The sequence below is a fragment of the Cataglyphis hispanica genome, chromosome 3 (assembly GCF_021464435.1).
Source record: "Cataglyphis hispanica isolate Lineage 1 chromosome 3, ULB_Chis1_1.0, whole genome shotgun sequence".
In the NCBI taxonomy this organism is placed as follows: Eukaryota; Metazoa; Arthropoda; class Insecta; order Hymenoptera; family Formicidae; genus Cataglyphis; species Cataglyphis hispanica.
Window position 1 is genome coordinate 10,411,462 of NC_065956.1, and position 21,519 is coordinate 10,432,980.

The 21,519-nt window shown below is 33.1% G+C and overlaps 4 protein-coding genes across 11 annotated transcripts; 1 reads left to right on the forward strand and 3 right to left on the reverse strand.

Annotated features, from left to right (window-relative positions):
• Positions 1-13: 13 nt before the first annotated feature.
• LOC126859225 (inositol polyphosphate-4-phosphatase type I A) lies at positions 14-11,090 on the reverse strand. 6 transcript variants are annotated; one of them, XM_050610275.1, is made up of 19 exons: positions 10,649-11,090; positions 10,521-10,582; positions 9,941-10,066; positions 8,751-8,843; positions 7,098-7,253; positions 6,738-6,938; positions 6,142-6,296; positions 5,892-6,064; positions 5,544-5,691; positions 5,311-5,426; positions 5,144-5,230; positions 4,909-5,069; positions 4,551-4,734; positions 3,366-4,447; positions 2,975-3,279; positions 2,673-2,890; positions 2,257-2,576; positions 1,851-2,118; positions 14-1,496 (listed from the first exon to the last, which is right to left on the reverse strand). In XM_050610275.1, the coding sequence occupies exons 3-19, from the start codon at positions 10,056-10,058 to the stop codon at positions 1,364-1,366; spliced, it is 3,918 nt and encodes a 1,305-aa protein (XP_050466232.1). In that variant the 5' UTR covers positions 10,059-10,066; positions 10,521-10,582; positions 10,649-11,090; the 3' UTR covers positions 14-1,363. The 6 variants fall into 6 exon arrangements, with proteins under 6 accessions (XP_050466232.1, XP_050466230.1, XP_050466234.1 ...); XM_050610273.1 differs by having other exon boundaries at positions 9,941-10,121; XM_050610276.1 differs by having other exon boundaries at positions 15-1,496; positions 2,975-3,240; positions 9,941-10,121.
• Positions 11,091-11,235: 145 nt separating this feature from the next.
• LOC126859266 (39S ribosomal protein L38, mitochondrial) lies at positions 11,236-12,875 on the forward strand. Its single transcript, XM_050610373.1, has 2 exons — positions 11,236-12,606; positions 12,692-12,875. The coding sequence occupies exon 1, from the start codon at positions 11,378-11,380 to the stop codon at positions 12,590-12,592; it is 1,215 nt and encodes a 404-aa protein (XP_050466330.1). The 5' UTR covers positions 11,236-11,377; the 3' UTR covers positions 12,593-12,606; positions 12,692-12,875.
• Positions 12,626-15,993, reverse strand: LOC126859249 (uncharacterized). 2 transcript variants are annotated; one of them, XM_050610334.1, is made up of 10 exons: positions 15,768-15,993; positions 15,153-15,352; positions 14,936-15,040; positions 14,592-14,756; positions 14,277-14,525; positions 13,854-13,990; positions 13,620-13,766; positions 13,168-13,457; positions 12,877-13,044; positions 12,626-12,780 (listed from the first exon to the last, which is right to left on the reverse strand). In XM_050610334.1, exons 1-10 carry the CDS (start codon positions 15,859-15,861, stop codon positions 12,677-12,679), a joined length of 1,659 nt encoding a protein of 552 aa, XP_050466291.1. In that variant the 5' UTR covers positions 15,862-15,993; the 3' UTR covers positions 12,626-12,676. The 2 variants fall into 2 exon arrangements, with proteins under 2 accessions (XP_050466291.1, XP_050466292.1); XM_050610335.1 differs by lacking the exon at positions 13,620-13,766.
• Positions 15,994-16,178: 185 nt separating this feature from the next.
• Positions 16,179-20,916, reverse strand: LOC126859258 (locomotion-related protein Hikaru genki). Of its 2 annotated transcripts, none has more exons than XM_050610347.1 (10): positions 20,368-20,916; positions 19,743-19,825; positions 19,168-19,330; positions 18,549-18,722; positions 18,197-18,331; positions 17,919-18,062; positions 17,634-17,846; positions 17,093-17,302; positions 16,756-16,844; positions 16,179-16,649 (listed from the first exon to the last, which is right to left on the reverse strand). In XM_050610347.1, the coding sequence occupies exons 1-10, from the start codon at positions 20,462-20,464 to the stop codon at positions 16,533-16,535; spliced, it is 1,425 nt and encodes a 474-aa protein (XP_050466304.1). In that variant the 5' UTR covers positions 20,465-20,916; the 3' UTR covers positions 16,179-16,532. The 2 variants fall into 2 exon arrangements, with proteins under 2 accessions (XP_050466304.1, XP_050466303.1); XM_050610346.1 differs by having other exon boundaries at positions 19,743-19,831.
• Positions 20,917-21,519: the final 603 nt, after the last annotated feature.

The following is a 21,519-nucleotide window of genomic DNA, read 5'->3' on the forward strand; positions in this document are numbered from 1 at the left end:
CGGGTAAAATTAATAATTTATTGAAAACAATATATATATATATATATATATATATATATATATATATATATCCAACCAATTGGAATCTACCGTTTATATTTACGGTAACTCGTTAAGATTAATCAATTGGAGTGATGGAAATACGACTATATGTCTATTCGAGTCTGGGATCTTTTGTACGATAAAGTGTTGGATTTAACACGATAGTTTTTTCCACGCACACGCAAATTCGTGCGAGAAAGAATAGCGTTCTCTCGTTAAATACAACGTCGTTTGTTCTCGAATAACATTTACGCGATCTCATGACATTTCTTCAAATGACGCTTATACTATCGGATATTCCGTAAGCAATTATATGGCAAAAGATGGCACCGAACTACTTATTTCCGTAAAAGTGAATAATCGACAATTCAACAAACACGATAAATTCAATTAGATATAATAAAGACCTTTTGCAATACCGTGTTTTGCGAATATGACAAGCGCTAAACATTAGCGTGATGCAAATCTGAAATAGAAACTGCTATGATAATTTATGACATCAACATACTTCACAAAATGTATTTGCGTCAAATTGATGATGTTTAACGTTTACGATATCCGAAGCAATGTATTGCAAAAACTCGTCAACAATTGCGGATTGGAATAAAGGATGTGAATCGGATCAAAATTAAAACTTGCACCATAAAAGAAATAGAAACGTAACTGCTATTTAATGACACTGGAAGAATCACTTAAAAGTCGAGAAATGAATAAAAAGAAATCGCGGAGTTTTTATTTTAATTCGATTCATTTCCTGCAATTCCAGCCAATCTCATTTTACAATACGTATTACATAAAACATAAATAATTTACCGCTTACTTGTTACATACTCGCAGCTTGCATTCGTGTCTGCTCTGCGTTGCAAATTTAGGTAATAATGCACTTACACTGTGCTTTCGAGAAAGGGGGGGGGGGCATAGATACTGTTATTAGGCTCGACAACAAAACTAATTTCTATACAGCTATAATTATATAGCTAATAATTATTTGAATCTTAAAATGCATACAAAGAAAAAATTTAATAAAAAAGAAACATAATTTTCTCTTTGCTATACTATTGCTACGCCCCTGATTGCATTTCGTATGCCTAACACGTGCCAGTCGTGTGCCAATCGTCTGCCAGTCGCGTGTCCCCAATAAACTCTCTAAAGAATCATTTTTTTACCTGAACGGCACTCTCGACGTTCAACATTTGTTACTTTGTAATAAGTACTACATAGTTATAGCACATACTACGGAAATTAATCCGTGATTACACAGCCAGAAAGAGTCAAATTTAATTTCACATAATATATTCGTACTTGACGCTAATTGGACTCCTTAAGATTGAGCAGATCCGTACGTACCAGTCGGCGGTCGATAGAGTCTGGGCAACGTCAGAATCTGCAAGCTATTAAACGCGTACTTACGTACACCTATATTCTTCCACGTATTTTCCCGACGGCAGCCCTCGCTGAAACAGCAGGGAGCAACGCACGAATCAAATAATCCAAAATTTACATTTTTCTAAACAATATCAAGAAGGAAATTCAAATGTATTTAACTTTCTAGACACTATATAATTTTTTGAAAAATTATTCACGCCGCAAACAATTATTTGGATATCGCGAATGGAATTTTCTCACAAAAATACAATTGTTGTAATCGATCATTTGGCGAAAAGTTAAAATTATATAATCTTTTTCGAATCATTCGCGTAACTACGAGAACATAATGTAAGATTAAGAGCTTTAAAGGATGCTTGCAGAAGCTTTCACTTCTAAGATGTTTTTTAAATTTATTTTCCCAAATCTTTTTTTTTACTTACCTTCGCATACAATCAAGGGCTCTCATATACTCGTCCTCAGCCAGATGATACTCTGACGACAATATATTGACCTGTTCCAGGGTAATTGACATACCAGTTCGATCTTTTGCGCTCTTGCAGCTAGTGAATCTTAAACCGCGCATTTTTCGGCATATTTGCGAGGATAATTGCAAGATCTCTACATTCTTATTGACTTTCTCTTGCACGCACATCTTTAAATTGATCATCATATCCGATAATGTATGACCTAGGATCGATCTAGCAGCAACTACAAGAGATATACACACACACACACACACACACACACATATATATATATATATATATATTAATTTTAAAATCCTTTTATCGGTAAGAAGATTATTTAAACAGTATAATTAGTGAGTATAATTAATTTTATACTCACAACGCGTGGATATAGGTTCCGTCGGTAGATTCAGTTTCTTAAATCTCAAATAATACTCGTTTAGCCTGTCAAAGTTATCCATATTACTTTTCTCTTGCGGCTTCGTAGTGCCAAGGCTCTCGGCCAAAGAAGCCATTTCGTTAATGCCAACGTTAAAAAATACCGGAGTCACGTTGAACGATAATGTTTGTCGAGAGGATGGTACCAATGGCAGGAGAGAATAAATCGCATCAGGAACCGGAAGTATCACTGTCAGTGCACTCCGCGATCCTACTACGCGCGGTAGAGGAAGTTGAAACGCGTTAGCATTTCCTTCGATTCTGCAAAAATAATGTTTACGTTTAGATAAAGTTTTTTTTTAAATGTAATTTGATCTAGAATCGCAATGAAGTTTTTAAATAAAGTTTTTATTTTACCTGTGTTGGATGCCACATCTGGACAGAGTGAATGTGACAGTGTGCGTGTCTTCGACTGCTACGGCCATGTCACCCCACATATCTATTTCGTCTCCATAATAGCTAAGAAGGCCTTCGAAGGAAACTAATGGTCCCAGAGTTGTAAGTATTAGTAAAAACATCGGATCGGGGCGTTGGCACCATAGTTTTGCCATTATGCCTGTTACCAAGGCAGTTAGCTAAAATTTTTCAACAATATTCTCAATTTTTCCATATATCTTTGTACGACGCAGAATAACGCAAAAAGATGACGAGAGACATACTGCTTGACTGAAACAAACATCTCGCCTATAGCGAACGTTGCATGCGCGCTGCGCCGCTTTCGGATCTTCCTGTACACGAAACACAGAATGCGTTAGTCTAGCAGTTTTTAACAGTCCATCCATAGCTTGCCGCAGTTTTTTCATGCTCGGTCTCAGCTCGCTTGTCCAATCGACGATCGATGCGAAGTCCAGACCCTCGGTAAACTTATTCCTCTGTCCTGAATTACTTTTGATCACACGCGTCATCGAATCAACCGCTTGGCACACTTCATTGGAAGACGAGTTACAATAAGTATCGGTTATCCCTAATAATACATATTACGTTGCACATTTTTACTATGGTTTTTCTACGTGAGAAATCTATTTACTAAATACTATACGATTTTCTTACCTTCTTTCGCTTTGGAGAACGCCGGTTTCTCCAATCCCGGACTGGACTGCTGCCGTTGTTCGTTCGACTCATCTAGTAATTTATTTGATTCTTCGCTCTTGAGTCCGTTCTTCGGCTGAATGGTAACGACTTCAGCGTTGTGCCGATTACTCGGCATGCAACCCTTGAGACTCTGCGACCTGCTTAAGCTACCTTTATTGCGTAAACGTACAGCCGGACTACTGCATCTGCCGCAGAGAAACTTCACCTTCGACACAAGGCACATGACGCTTGCTTCGATATTCAACTGAGTGAGATCCCACGGCTCCGGCTCATCTGTAGGTTTGTAATAATTCGCAGACGGTGAATTGCACATCTTTTGTGTATCTAGAAAACGTTTGCACGGATCGGTGTCATTCTTCAAGTCTTCTTTCTCGTCATCATAACTCTCTTTTCTTTCGTTATCATAATTTCGCTGAAGCTCCTCGACGGTCTGCTCTGTTTCCATTTGTTTGGGATAATCCTCCACATCCGGAAATATTACGAAATTCTCTTCTGCAATGTCACCGGCATTATTGTTAGGTATTGCGTCGTTTCTTGAATACGATATGGGAGCATATTCGCCATTTTTAATGTTACTTTTTGACCAAATGTCCTGCATACATTCGGGAGTATCAGGCGTGACAAAATCGTCAAAATCGGGACTTCTCAGATCAAAGTTCAGCTGTTGGGTAATTCGTTTGAATGGTGATAAAGATTGGTTAGCCTTGAAGTCTAGTGTCAAATTGTCATCCGATGTAGTTGAATCTTCTTGAACCTTCGCGACTTTGTATTCTTCCAGAAACGTTAACGCCTCTTCCACTAAGCCCGGATCCCAAAGACTAAGTAAGATCCTAGTCTTCGTAATCATATCCTCGCATATCGGTAGCATGCCGCTCGTTTGTTTTTCCTTGGCGAGTTTCATCAAGGATCTCATTGCCTCTACAACGTCCCGGCGTAATTGTTTAATCGCTTGGATCGCGTCATGTGCCATTATAATCTTGGATGTTCCCTGATAGAGTTGATTACTTCGCATGGGCGACTCCTTTAGTGCCTGCACCAATCTGCATACAATACAGAAATATATTAACAATTATATAATTATATTATATTTTATTTTTGCAATTACTTAGATAAAAGTGTACGTATTAATCTTATATTATATACCTTATGAGACCGCCATTTTTACTTTTATGGGAATGAGCGGTGAATGCTCCTACACTAATGAAATCGTAAAATCCGCATTTGTTCAATGTATCATTGTGAACCCACATTCTTTGAAGATGCAAATTTAAAGGCGCGAATTCGAGAGTACGATCATTTTTCCGCGATGATTGTTTAAAATAATTTCCTGGAAAATTCGAATCATCAGATTTTTAAAAACATTAAATTTTAATTTTTTTTTTGCATATTTTAAATAGTTTATTATAAAATTGTTGCTTTATTACAGAATGAACTTCATAAAAATAAATATAAATGCATTAAATATAGATACAAATAAATATAGATGCATTAGTATATTTGCCTTTATAAGCAGCTAAGTTTTCTTTGGCTTGAGAATACAGATGTAACAAATGAAGATGACGATCGAGCAATTCGATTTGCTTCATATGCCAAGGTTCTCTCAATTCTCCCATTCCAGCTACCTCTTGTAGCAATTCCTTTTCCTCCTGTATCCAAATACCCCTACAATTTGTCACTGTGTTACTTCACTTCACAGTTTTATAATCATAATATATAAGACAATGAAATATACTTACAATAAATACTGGGGAAACTGAAAACAGAGTTTGCTCTCCGCCATAATCTCGTGTACGCATATATCACCGCCTAATCCAGAATGGAATCTACAATATTTACATTATGGATTATAGCTATAAATGCGTCAATTAAGATGGCCATAATCGTTAAAAATACAGAAACTTACCTGTAAGTCTGGACAAATGGATTTGCAAACAAAAGTTTTAATTGGCCCTGATGTGGAAACTTGATTTTCGTCCCTAATCTTGGAGGTAATGACTGGGAACGTCTGTGTGAAGGAAGCTAAAATATATAAAAATATAAGATAAGAATATATATGTAATGTTTGTATTTCTATATAATAGTAATATAATGATGAATTTATTAAAAATGCTTCTTAATTTTAAATTAATTAATTACCTGTTGCTGATTGTTACTACCATATATTGCATTCCGTGATGGTGTACTTTCTGTGCTATTCCCTTTATCTTCAGCTTCTAAGTTCCACACATTAATCGTTAAGAATCCGACTGTCGTTGTTTTCGCTGATTTTAATGGTATCCTTAATCTAAAATCAATAAAGAATAAAAAGTTAAAAATATATAACTATGTAATAGAAAGTTTAATAAACAAAAGAGAAAATTATAATATATTGTTTTGAATATAAAATTTCAATTTAGAAGTAAAATTAAAATTTCAATTTAAAAGTTCTGTTTCTTAATAGAATTTTCATTTTATTCAATAGCAATATAGTCCAATTAAAATTACCTCGGAGTGTCTTGTACTGTGTTGAACATTACTATTGCACTTCCTATTGGAGTTGCAGTTTGACTGACTCTTTCTCTGACGTCATATGCAGTTATTCTAATTTTTGTTTCGGTAGTTAAACCATCGCTAGCTCGAAAACTTATCGTAGTTAAAAAATTTGGATTACTACTTCGCTGAAATGAGCCATAAAGAAAAGTATGCAATTGTACGATTTAAGAAAAATTTCACTTTCAATATTTTTCGTCATTACCTCAATGACTTCCGTTCGTGCATATTTAATCCAAGTCTTGGAAGATCTCGACTGTACATCTATCTCTAAAACGGGAGTAGGTGGTCGACCGTGTCCATCGCACAACAGATTATCGCAGGCTAATGATATCTCGCACATTGGTACTTCCGCCGGATCTGAGAAAATAAATTCAACATAAAACTAATAATATATATATTAAATTAATTTGATATCATTATGCTCTATCATTAATTATAACAAATGCAAACTGAATAGTAAAACTGTGTTTTGTCACAAGTATTATGTCGATATCTTTTTTTTCTTAATAAAAATTCAATAAAAAAATATTTTTATAAAAAAAATCTATTTTAAATAATTTAAAAAATTTAATCTTGAGATAAATATTTTTGGCAAAATCTGTTAAATAATAATTCAATATTACAGAAGAAAATTATACATTCAAATTTTATAAAACTGCAATTAATAAATAATCAATGTGTTAGAGTATGTTGACAAAACTATGTTATTTTATTCAGCTATTTATTTTATATATGCATATGCATATGTGTATATTCAGGCAAAAGAAAAAAAAATTTTATTCTCAGTATTCGTACAACCTGTGAAAGTCCCACGTTGCAACCGCAACATTTGAATGTCGGTATCGTGCTTGTGTTCGCTGAAAGCCTCGATGCGCTGTCGCAATGATAGCAATTGGCTTCGCATACATTCATAACTGGCTAGCTGCAATGCTTGTAACCAGCTATCTCGTTCTTCGGCGGTGTTGGCGCCTAACTGTTGAAACAAGCCTCCGTCGAAAACTGCAACATGTTTCCCTCTGTGCTTTTGACATCGCCTCGCGCGCTACGTTGAAACCGCGTGCACGCATGCAGACGACGATGACGACGGATGCGTCGTCGATGCACCGATTGCAACGATGCGTTAGAAAGAAAAAAAAGAGAGGATGTGCAAGTACTTGCCTATGCTGAATCCATAAGGAACCTGATTGCTGGGCGGATCTATGCGGACTGTACACTGCTCCAGTATGATCACCCCCAGCGGCTCCGACCACTGCTCTCGCGATTTGAAATAGAACAAAAGATTGCCTCGCAATCTGCACCATCGTTCGAGACTTACTGTACAACAGAAGCAGAAGAGAAGCGGCTTAGGCACAACCGTTCATATGCTAGAATATTTTGTTAGGAGGTTTCCGCATATGGTAGCAAACGGCAAAGGAAAAGACGAGAAAGAAAAGAACAGCGTTATTGAATCCTTCGCAGATTGATGATTAGTAGCAATAATCAAATTTTCAAAGACATGTAATAGTTTATAATAATAATAAATCTAAATGAAAATATTTCTTTCTTCAGAAAACAAGATAAAATTTACTTTATATATCCTAATAATAATGAAAACGAGAGATGGAGCCTTAAATTGAAGATCTGTTACAAAACATTCAAATTTAGGCTCATGTATCTATTGTGAATATTGATTAGCGCTAAAATAAAACCTTTATAAATCAATATTTTTCAATAAATTTTATGTAGAGATAGTACATATATAGTGCATTCGACCTTAAAGGCATACCCTTTTGAGAGCAAACAACTTTTCTCACGGGATTTACTGTCCTTATTAATGTTTCATTATTACATCGCTATATATGTCCTTAAACTCTTCTTCTTATTCTTTTCGTTAAAATTAATACGATCGATGCGATCTTGAGCTTGATGAGTATTCACGACACGAGAATTGTATTCAAATTAAAATTCCTTATATGTTCTTTTTTCTCAATATGTACATGTTATACTGCATAAATATATGTATTAAAAAATAAATGTCTACATATTATATATTTTTTAGATTAAATTTTAATATATATATACAATTTAATATATATATATATATATTATATATATATATATATATATCGTGACGCGAATATTCATGAATTAAACCGCTACAATTTTTCCCTTTCATATATGAAACTTCTACCGAAAAAAAAACATGCAAAACATTCCATTCTACATGCAATTACTCCTCGATTTACCGAAAGCGATTCTTTATGTTCTTATCAAAAAGTCTTATTAAAAAGAACAATTATACAAGTTATATTATATATTCAAGTATTATTATCTAAAAATAACTTAAGTACATTTAAGTGTAATATAAGCTAATAAAAAAAATATATACTTATATCCTGGTAAATCGAGAATCAAGAGCTTAATATAAATATACATGCAAATATCAAAGTATCTATATCATTATTAAATAGCGGAAAAGCCCATGAAAATAAGTAATCTCGATAGAAAAAAAACATTTAGATTTAACACGTATTAATGTGAGAAATTACAATAAAAAATTAAATTCGAGCTAAAAATTCAATATTCAGTTTATTCATTCCATTTTCCTTCAATCAATTTTCAATATGCGAACGTCAAAAGGCGATCAATTTCGTTCAAGCGTGCATCGAATCATTCTTGCAAATGTTTTTTGTAAGTGTCAAGAAAAACGAGTATACACGTTAATTAAGATCAATCGGGTCGGTTAAAGAATGTATGTTAATTGCGTAAAAATTGTGACGGGAGCGTGAGAGGGATTTCAAATAAGTACGTAAATGTACTCGGATAATATACCTTTGCTCGCGCCGGCTGTAACGCAATTGAGGTTTCGTAGACTCTTATGTGATCTTCCTCTCTGATTTTTGTTCTCGGGTTTTTTACCTGTACCTGGAAATTGCACGAGGTACTAATAGCTGCCACACTCAATGATATCCCAATAAAATAAAAAAATATGACTTATTATTTTTTTTTTTTCTATGCGCTGTCAGGGCGAATCAATTTATGACTAATCGTGTAAAAATGAAATGAGAATCTACCAATTTTTTTCTTTCATTAATAGATCGTTAATATAAATAATTATCCTTTATCATAGATTGATAATTATGTTGAGTAAAACGATGAAACATTGTATTTTAGTGGCCATAATTTCCCGGAGTATATACTCTGTACATTATAATGATACCAGAAATATTTCCTAATTAGAATTGAAATTTTATTCTCAACAAATTTTTAAATATTTTATATTATTAAAAATATTTTAATCTTATAATATATTTAAATTATTACTTTGTTTTAGTATTTAAAATAACTAGATAAATCCTGAATAATTTATAATTTATAAAAAAAAAAAAAATAACTAAATACACTTTTCTACTCTTAATACTTTCATAAAATTCCTAATGCTGACATTATTCAATATGCAAAACACATGTTTTATATTTCGTGCAAAGCCATACTATAATATAAAAGAACAACGAGATAATACGAATTATCGGTATCTCCGCTATTATCGCATGACGATTCATATGGGGCGATTTATGAAAGTTGATGAAATCTATTTCGTGCAACACATTCTGTCATACCTATTTACATACACTTAATACATTCCATTACTGTCGATATATATGTTTACATGTTAAACAACAAGCTCTAGTAAATATAAAAATATTTTAATTGACATTAACAAATAATATTATCTTTTCTTTCTTATTAAAATAAAGTTTCAATCAAATGCAGTCTTTTTTACTCATGATACTTTTAGTCATAACATATTTTAACAATCTGAACATGAGATGACAGGCTCTGCATTAAATATCAAATGAAAAGTTTGTACATCATATAAATTTATTTTCTCAAGACATATACACAATATAAATAAGAAATAAAATCATGCATTAATTTTATATGCTGAGATAATGCTGAGATATTGTTCTAATTCAAATAAATATTTATTGTTTGTATATAGATATATTCTGAGAACTCACTTTCCGTTCTACGAAAGAAGCCTTCTTGTCTTTCTCTCAAATACAGGACACCTTCTTTCTCAAATTTCTGTGAAGGCTGCGTGGCCAGTGTTAATAGTTCCTGCTTATTGAATCTCATCTTGCATTCTGACAATCAAACCGACATATTTACAGTTTCCATAGCTTATTTATTTTTTATATACTGAAAGTTGAAATACAAAATTCTTTAGAAAACCATAGTATGTTACATCTTGTTTGCAATATGATTATTTTATATTAATGCATATAGAATTGTATTGTGAATTTATTTAGTTTATAAATCTATAATGAAAGTATATGTTGTTATATATAGAATTCCTTGAAATACATTTATTTATAATGTACCTTTATGAATAGTATATTTGTAACAGCAAGAAAAAAAAATGTATAACTGTCAAATATATAAGTATTTCCCAATTTAATTTCGATGCAATTGTCATAAAACATTTAAAAGTATATTAATTTTAATTAAATTAATCAATATATTTTTTAAATAATTCAGATATCATCTCGTTAGAATTTTTTTCGTATATATAATGAAAGTCTATAAAAATATACATACCATTTTTACAGGTGAGTTACACAGTTGAGATTTCCTCTCGCTGCCATTAGCGTTGCAACACACTAAAAGATTAAGACACGATTAAGAGATAAAAGTGGTGATGACATAAAAAGTGTATTTACACTCACGCTATGCTTGTCAACGCTATATTTAACGCCAACGAAAATCCATAACGCGCTCGCTATCGCAAGGATTTGTTTATGAAAGCGAATAAAAAACTTCTGTCAAAAATCAGATGAGATTTTTCTTACTGCCGTTCTCCAAAAATTAGTCATTCTCATTACATTATCAGATTCGATCAATTTTAAACCGTTGAGACACACGTGCGACATGGAAGATTGGTCAACCTAATTGAGAATGTGCGCTTCGTCGTTTCGCGGCAATATTAACGCGTTATAAACGAAACGCTAAGACGCGTTGTAATATGAAAGGAAAACATAGTGATCGGCGGTCGGTGATATGTCAAAAAAATATTGGCATTCTAACAATTCCGAAAAGTGATAAATGACTGTGCATTAGATACGATTGGGTAGCTTCGTTCCATTACTTTCACGTCACTGACAGTCACTGACATCATCTGCCGGCTGTGCATGTATTATATAGAAATTAAGCTACGTTTCCACAAAGCTGCTCTGATGAGCATAAGTCTTATCTATTTTAAATTTTAGTAAATAACCAATCTTACATATTCATAGTCAATGCTTGACAGAGTATTGTATTTTTACAAGATCCTTAACCTAATAATATAACCTAATTCTAATCTGTTGTAGGTGATTTTTCGTAGCTACAAGAGTAAATAATAAAATATGTCATTGAATTTCTCATTCGCGTGAAACGATTTGATAAAGCATCGCGATATGTCTATCAAGCTTTTTCGCTGTCTCGTTAATGATCTTTTAATTCCGAAAAATCAACATGTTCGTCATGGTCATCGACTACGTGGGAAACCACCGACGATGGCTCGTACTTTACAGCAACGTCTCGAGAAAATCCGACTCAGTCGAGAAGATCCGACATTGGATTTTAAGGTGAACATTGGCTTTTCCGTATCTAGAGTCACCAGACGAATGATAACGAACGCCTGGTCGAGCGAGATCATCGCGCTTAGAAAAAATCCTGAGCTGGAAAGAGCTTCGCGTACTAGGCAACTATTGATAGATCTACAAAAAGTGCGACAGGACTGGCTACAAATGGATGGCCCTTTTCATATTCATAGAATAGCGGAGCACTATGATGTTTACAAACATCTGTACGGAGATGCTTACTTCATGCCAATTGTTCCGTTAGACATAAGCTATGAGCTGAAAGATGATAAATTGGCAAGAGCTTACAATGGTAATGTGATCAAGCCAAGCGAAGCTTCCAATGCACCTAATGTGGAGTATAATGCAGAAGACGGATCATTGTGGACTCTGATAATGACTACACCAGATGGCAATTTGACGAGCGCAGACAATGAATATTGTCATTGGTTTATTGGCAACATTCCTGGGAATCGTGTGAAAGAAGGAGAAGAATTGGTAGATTATATGAGACCAATAGCACCATATGGAATTGGATACTGTAGATATATCTTTGTATTGTACAAACAAGACTGTCACATAGATTTCTCAGAATATAAAAGAACAAAGCCCTGTTTAAATTTGGAGGAACGTAACTGGAAAACGCTGGAATTTTACAGAAAATATCAGGATCAAATGACGCCTGCTGGTTTAGTATTTTTTCAATCAGATTGGGACTCTTCCCTCAAGGAATTCTATTACAACACATTAAAAGCAAAATTGCCAATATTTCAATATGATTTTCCTAAACCATTCATTAAAAAACAGGTATGGTTTCCCTTAAAAGAACCTTTTAATCTCTATTTGGACAAGTATCGCGATCCCAAGGAGATAAAGAAGGAGTTTTTATTGAGAAAATTGAAGAAAGTTCATCCTTTTAATGGTCCGGAGCCACCATTGAAATTCCCATTGGCTCATCGCTCCAATAAATATAGGCCTTCCTGGTTGAGGTTTGAAATAACAAAGAAGGGGAGGAAACAAGGTCGTGTTAATGATATCAACGAATATTAGATTTTTTTAAAAAGGTGAATACAACACTGTTAATAAATAAAAATTCTAAATTATGTTTTATTTTGTTAGATCTGACATGATAAATTATTCTGGTTTCAGATGGGTCTCTATAATTTGCTTGCTTTGAAGTTTGATATCTGCCCGCGTCGGAATAGTAACATCGACCATCTCATGTTCAACCAATAATCCTGTAAAATCATATGATTTGTACAAAGTTCATCAATAAGAGATTATTGGTATGTTAGACAAAAATGTATAAAATATACAATAATAGTAATATTTACCAATTGGTTCCTCTTTACCGGGTCCAAATATCAAATTGGAATTATAATTGGATACGTAAGTCTGATAGAGATCTCGCGCTCTATCCGCCTTTTCCTGCTCGAGATCGAAATTGCTCATGCTGAAGAGAATGTTTATTTTGCGGCTGATTTTTGCTAATAAAACTAAAACTGCAAAATCAGTGAATTAATTGGTTTTCTTTACTGCTAACTTCATATTTTAATGAACAAAAAAATTAAATGAAGGAAGAATTTATATTAAATTTTTTTTTTATAATTATATATTTTTTTTACCATCGGTGTCTATTTCTTCGAGTTCCGGTTGCATATCATGTTCTTCCATATCTTCCTTCTCGATCATTATACTTTCTTTTAATCCCGCTTTATTGCCCTCTCTGGGTAGTTTCTTTGCAATTTTGGTACTATATCTGATGCAGAACAACATAGCGTTTATATTCTGAAAAGCTGCTCTGACATTTATGAACAATTCGCCGCGAGTTTTTATTTGTTCTTTGAGATCCTTCTGGCGTTTCTTTTCAATCTCGATTTGTTCCAACATATCATATATATCATTAATTTTATACCTGAGGTTTATGATTGAAGAATACCATTTTTAATAAAATAAAACAGTAAAGATAATATGTAAAGATAAAGATAAAAATTATATGTTAGAATATTAATAACTTTAGATAAGTTTTTTTCTTATAGTTCTGCTCAATACTTTATTCTATATAGCAATTAATTACTGTTCTGTTGCAGTTATTGTAGAATGCTTGAGATTCTCGAGAACGTGTAGAGCATGATTCTTTTTGTTCAACAAAAGATCGCGATTTTTTACATTGGCTTCTAATCGCGCTAGCAAAACTTTCTTTTGTTCGTATTGGGTTTGAAGCCTAATTACAGAAAGAAAATATATTTTATAACAAATCAGAGGAAATATATGTAAACTATTTTTTGTATTTACAAGATATTTGAAATACCTTGATAATAAGTCATAATAAGAACGCACGAGTAGAGTTTCTTTTACTTTAGTGCAGATATTTTCCAAAAGTGTTAATTGATTTTCTAATATTGCGGCAGATACGTCGATATCTTTTTTCGCAAAAATGTGATCGCTCTGTAAATTTTCATGAATAAGAAAACACTCTATTAAGAATATTCATCGCAAGCCATTATTGAAATAAGTATATATTTCGAAAATTCGATAGTTAGAAAGACTGTATACAGAGCATGCATTGTGCGAAATTTAATGAATAAGGATAAATTCGTTAATTAATTTAGAGAAAGTTTTTTCTTTAAAATTTTATATATATTGCGGAGGCGTCATCTCTCTTTTCATAATTTTTACAAAAGAAATCAATCAACAGATCTCTGCGATCTCAATTTTATTTGCAATCACTCACTTGAACGCGAACCAATGATTGCGCGTAAGCCCACAAATCTTCCACTTGGTAGCGTACAGTACTCAACATTTGCTCTCTAATTTTCATATTACGCAAAACGGCACGGGTCATTTTTTTATATTTCTGTCTAATATCGTCTAGATTCTCAGCTGCCAGCTGACCTATCACTGTCACCCTCAACATCGCTTTACATTGGGAAGATTGATCTTCTTTTAAAGTATTTAATAGCGTATCAAAGAATGTTGTGTCCTACAAAGATTCCGAAGAAAGAGAAGAACGAATACTTAATGACGTAATACAAAATTGAAGATTTACCTTTTTCAAAATATCTAACATCGAGCAGTACGTAGAAGATATCGCTTTCGCCGCGTCATATTTTGTGATGGATTGCTGTAATCTCGCTATCAATTTTTGCTCCTCGCAATGCGGTAATTCCTCCCTCTGTTCTTCGAGCTCAGTTGAAAGAACACAGCGTTTCGACTTATTCGCGAGCGAATGAATAAATCTTTAATTTATAGCTCAAAGTTTGCGCGAAATGTATACAAAATATTAATTTATTTGAGTACGTATAGATACAGCTTTACTAGCTATTACTAAATGTACTGTATAATAGATATGGTATGCATAACGGATTATTCTGTATAAGGATCAAGTTTTACCTGTAGTTCGAGACCTCGTTGCAATCTTTTATTTCTTTCATAATAAAGTTTGTCCAAGAGACGACGTTTCACATTGCAATCTTGATACACTGCCTCGTAAATTTGCTATGAGACGATATATTCGGATGTTATAGTGCGCGTTTCAGAGTTCTTTAGCGAATTCCTCAAAATTTAGGATTATTTTTAAGATTTAAAGACAATATTGATCTATCCTTACGGATGGTTTCAGATGTTTAAGCGCCAAATAAAATAATCTGTTGTCAGCCAACGATTCCAGTATACGTTGTTTACCGTCATCGCTCAAGTCAGTGATGATTTCGTGATGCCTTTTAACATCTACTTCCAGAGACGCGATCTTCTTCGACACTATCGATTTCAATTTCGTAGCTTGCAACAGCTGCAGGTCCTTGTCGCGTGCTGGATCATGGAATTTACATATATTTAGATACAATCAGAAAATAATTAAATCAACACTCATCATGATTTCATCATGAAAAAAAATTCATCTTCTATAAAATATTGAAAATAATCTGTATAAAAAAGATCTGTGTCTTTCTTATACATGTTTTTTATTTTATTTGCATTTAAAAAAATGTATTTTTAGCTATTTGTATGAAAATAATATAACACAATTTTATTTCTCAGGATCTTTCTGTGTTTTATAAAATTATATATAATCTATTTTTTTAAGAATTAAAATTTCATTACTAAGAAAGCGTAGAATAAAGCCTCTTCTGTAATAGTTCACTTATCTGATTCAGTTTGAAGTAGAAAATATATTTTTATTTCGATTTATATATAAGAAAGTCAATAAACTTTAATTATTCCTAACCATGTAACTTCAGAATTGCACGATATCGACTTATTTTGTTCCTGGTAAGCCACGTTTCCACTTGTATCTCTTTGAGAGCTTTCGTTCGACCCATTTTGCCGATGCTCCTTGATCTTTGATGGATTGCAACATCGAATATTAACTGTCACATCACGTGCAATAATTATCCGTCATTATCCGATTATATTAAATTAACTGCGTGTTGCAGTTATTATGGTAACCACAGTGATAGCTATATCAGTCCTTAACATTTTAATACTTAACTATTCTGTATAGAGAGAGAAAGAGGGGGGGGGAAGGGGGGAGACAGAGAGAGAGAGAGAGAGAGAGAGAGAGAGAAAGAGAAAAATGTAAAACAGTACTTCAAAATATTAAACAGAAATAATTGTGAAAAAATATTTATTAAGAGTGTATTATTAAAAAGGGATTTATTTTTATTAAAATCGTTATATATCTGGAAGAGAATTATAAATAAAATACTGGTCGTTTTGTGGCCTACGTTTAACGCAAGATGCTTCCTTCCAGTGATCTATTCGTGATTATTTGTTGATTCGTATGACTGCAGCTATATTCATCATCTGATAAGATCATTAATTTTACATAGCATGTCTATCATTCGAAACAAAGCGAATGTTTTATGCGAGTCTCCACATTTCTCTTATTCATGCTACTTGTAATGAATATCAAATATGCTTCCTCGTTCAAAGATTAAAGAGCACAATAAACCGTAAAACTCATAAAAGGATCGGCGATCTTTTTTCACGTTCACACTTCTTTGTAAGATCGACAGGGAGGCGGTGGTGCGCTCCAAATGCCATTTTCCCGACACGATGGTTTCTTCACTGGCTCCAGGGGAGTCACGTAACCAGGCGAACATGTTACCTATCCATGTAAATTGTAGAATTATGCTCCAACAATTTATTTTCGAGAGTTTAGTTAACTACTATTTATATCTTGATCTAGAATTACTGCTAAATGTGGAATTTACCTGTATATTGTCTCCTGGTTTATACCAAAACTTGAGAGGCGCAATTCGACCATGAGGAGGATCACCAGGATAAGGACACCTTACTTTACCTAGAATATTGCACACGAACGATTAATATTTATCTTAAAAATCTTAATAATAACTTTCAACAAAGTATTATATATAAAAAATAATATTATATTAATTTTTATAATGCTATTATTTTTAAGAAAATAATATTGATATAATTTTTTGAAAATTATATAATAGACAAATTTTTTAATTAATGCTAAATTTATAGATTATTAGTGATATTTAAAGTGTTAAAAAGCTTATTGTTAGTCACAAGAGCACTCACATACGGGTGGACGGTGAGACCAAGTGCCGTTTTCGGTACATATGATGGACGCTTCTCCTATCAGTTGATGACTCGGTTGACAAGCGAATCTCACTAGGGCGCCAACTTTATATATTTGGCGATTATCGCGATACCGCTTCTTATTAGAGTATCGCGTTTGCTCGATGATGCGTCCGCTTCGTGGCGTTTCCGGTATAGGACAAGTGATTTCTGCAAACGTTGTTCTTTTTATCTGTATTATCTTTGACAAGACTCAATGAGATGGATTAGAATATAATAATAAGAACGATTGAAATCCACTGAAACTGAAAAAAATTATTTTTTAGAATTATATTTTTAGTTAAGAAATATTCTTTCTCAAACGGAATGTTTGAATTAAACATATTTAGAAGTCAGATGCTTACAAAATTAGAATCTTGCAGTATTTTAAGAAGATACATTTAAGAGTATATATTTCTAAATAAAACATATTTAGAAGAACAATATAAAAAATAGCTTTTTAAAAATAAAATTGATTGTAATGACTGTCTACAATTTTTACCAAGACAAATTGGTATAGATCCATTCCATCTGCCATTTCCTTCGCATCTTATACTCTGCGAACCAGAGAGCTTATATCCCCACATACAAGTGAAAACGACTTTTCCGCCATAAGTATTATTATGCTCGATCAAAGTCAACAATGGATTATCCGTGATATTTATCGCTGGACATTCGATTTCTTCGCAATGTGGCACATTCGTTGACCATTTGCCTGTAAAGACAATAATTTTCCTAATTTCATATCTAATTATATTTATGGAAAGAAAGCATGCGCGCTTCGTACCATTGTATTGGCACGTAATGCCGGAAGCACCCTCTAATCTGTAACCCATTGGACACTCGAAAATTGCATTGTCTCCTATTCGATTACCCCCGATGTGACTGATCAACGGTGGTTCAGGGACGGCCAATACTGAACACTGAACATCTGCAAATCGATAAAATTGAAATTATAAGATGGAAAACTTTATTAATGCCACAAGTTCTAAGAAGCATATATATAGACGAAAAATTTTTGCCCACATATTTTTTTCTTCAAACGATGTAACTTTGTGATCGTACCTATAACACGAACTTGTATAGAATTGGATAATCCTTTGGGCGTGGAGCACGTGTAAACCCCAGAATCATGATGTTTGGCATAGTATATCGAGAGACGATACTTCCAGTTTCTTTCCCGTGCAGCGATTGCCCATCCTAGGAGAAATGTGTAAATAAAATACAAATAATACGTGATCATTAAGCGAAATTGCTCGAGATACTTATATTTCCTTATATTTCTTTTAATAGTAAAATTTAAAAAATAGTTTAAAAAGATTTGCACATAAATAAACTTTACAATCAATAATATAAAAATTTAAGGCCTCGTTTTTTGTTTTAATTTTCACAACAATTTTTAGCTCTCACAATTTACCTGTTAAGTATCGGCGAAAAGTTGAGGTCCACGTCCATTCAGGATTGCCTAATTTTCTCGAAAAGAGGCATTCCAGGTGCAAAATACTTCCTGGGAAGATAGCAAGTGCACCAGTTGGATCTACGGCGGCCGAACCGGCTGGTAGGCCGAAAACGATGGTCGGTGGTACATTTTCTGTTAAGATTGAAATAAAAAAGAAAGATTTGTCAAAGGTTTTTGTCCTCTTTAAAGATACCACATAAAAATCCATGAAATGGACATTTAAAGGATCATAATATTTTTTTCTATGAACACGATTAACAATCTTAATATAATATTTCTAAATATATAAACAAGTGTTTATACGACCAAACTGGCAATTTATTATTTGATTATTATATCACAAGGCAACTATGCTGACCATTGCGATGGTCGTGTAATGGTCAGCATAGTTGCCTTGTGATATAATAATCAAACAATAAATTGCCAGTTTGGTCGTATAAACACTTGTTTATTAATTTATTTACTGGCGACATTTTTAAAATTAAACATAATATTTCTAAATATAGTTTCTAAAAAAGAATTTTATTAAATATATTTATGAATCTTAAATACGATCGCGATAATAATTATAACATACCACTGTAATTGGAAATGGCCGTGGTAGGCACGCAATAAGGTGTCTTTCCGGTCCACGTACCATTGCGACAGTGTAATAAATGATCACCGATGAGTTTGTATTTACCTAGCTCTCGACATCTCACCGTGATTCGTTCGTTGTGAGATACAGTAATCTTGTCTGCCTATAACATTTGTTTTCTATTGTATTATTTTTTGTTGGAAAATTCCTTATAATTCTGAGAGAACTATAAGAGCTATATTAAAATTCTTCTTGTCTTTAAAATAATAAATTTAAAATATTTAGAATAAAGAAAAATCATATTTTTTTTTTATAAGTATAAATAATTTATAAGTATTCTTTTCGACAAGTGTAAACCGTAATTGATTAATGATAATAGTTAAAAATATCCAATATGCAATATTTATGACAAGAAAAATATACTCTTTTCAAAATAATCTTAAATTTGTCTTTTTAACTTTGCGTTCTATTTTTAAATTTATTTCTTTATTATCATCAAATACTTATTAAAAATTATTAACAATTTTGTGATCTCAATAAAGAAAAAGTGAAAAATACAAAAGTATATTACTTACAGATATAGTGAACTCTTTATGAGTAACGATAAGGAGGGGGTGAAGGCCTTCTAATGTGCATTGGTGCAAGCTCTCGGCGGTATCTGCAACTATACACAATAAGTAATCGAAGAATTTGAAACTATGCCTTTTAGTGCGCGCACGCTCGCGCATACCCTCGCAACAGCATCCGAAAATCGATCACGTTTTACTTGCGCGATGAACGCCGAATTAATAAAGATCGATCTGACTTGAGATCGCGTGGCACGCACCGCGAAACACACAATTGGTTACACGTTGTCAATGGTCCACGCGCGGTTGAACCATAAAGCAAAGGGTAACACGTGCTATCCCTTCAATGCCCTATAAGATAACTAAATGAGTAGAAAATTGAGTAGAATATATATTAACTTTCCACATGTATATATGTGTATATAAGATAATATGAAGCTAATTATAAATTAAAATTTTTTACATCATGCTAAATACACACATCCGAGAATATTCTATATATATTTTTTAAAATTCTTTTAATTAATCGTTTTTAGCTTGATTCTTTTCTTTGACATCTCTATAATTTCCTTGGAGCAAATTGATTTTGTAGGCTCCAAATCAGAATATCGCGTGTAAGACACTTGATATTCACCTATGCATTTGATATTCAGCGTGAGCAGAAGCAATGTCGTAATCGCTATCACCGCGACACGTGCACGCGTCTTTCGCGAATAGTTGTCGCTCGGCATATTGCTCGTGTCCTGGTAGATCGCGATCACACAGGACCATGATTAATGATGGCAAAGGGTGCTAATGTAGCGTGGTAGCGAGACGGACGCATAATTGTGTATCCGCGATATACTCCGACATGCGTCTCGCGATTTCGCTCATTATTTCTCGTACAAAATGGCACGAATACTTTCGTCGCACTGTAAACACAATTAGAAATTTGGAATCTGCAATCTGCAGAAGAGCGAGAGAGCGAGCAACGAGACACTAGCAACAACGTCGATACTAAACATCCATAATCGGCGGGGGTGGCCGACACTCTCTATTCCGAGGGATGCGCATGCGATCCACCCCTGTACACCTTTTCTCTGTTTCTCTTTCCCTCTCTCTCTCTCTGTCGCTGCCGCTTTTACATCCGAACTCCATTTGGTCCATGCGCCACATCTATAATTCTGTGAATATACCGGGTGATAATGCGTTTAGTGGATTTATAATAAAATATTTATGATAAAACAAGAATTTTCTTTGAGTGTTATAGTAACCATTACATACATATATAGTCTCTTAAGCAATCTTTACATTTAATAATATTGTTTATTATATATATATGATTAATTATTCAATATATTATTATTATTATACACAATCTAAATGATTCAGTAAACATTAAATAGTCCTTGGTTAAATTAAAATTTATGACGAATCTTCAGATTATAAAGTTAAATGACTCAAAATATATCGAGATTTATTACATTAATTACATTAAAAACTGTTGATTATGAATGTAAAAAACATAAAAGAAATGAGGCACCCTATATAGGAACCCTATGTAGAAGTGTTATTACGAGAGATCGGAATCATTTTGTTCCTATTTTAAATATCTATGTGACCTACCTTTCTATTTCTTTTTAAAAGTCTACAATGGTAGAGAGAATATATGAGAAAGAGAGAGAAAGAGAGAGAGAGGGAGAGAATAGAAAATTGAGATATTCATATACACTACTCAAGTTCAAAAAAATTTTAGATATAAAAATAAAAATAAAGTGATAATAAAATACAAATGTGATCAAAATTT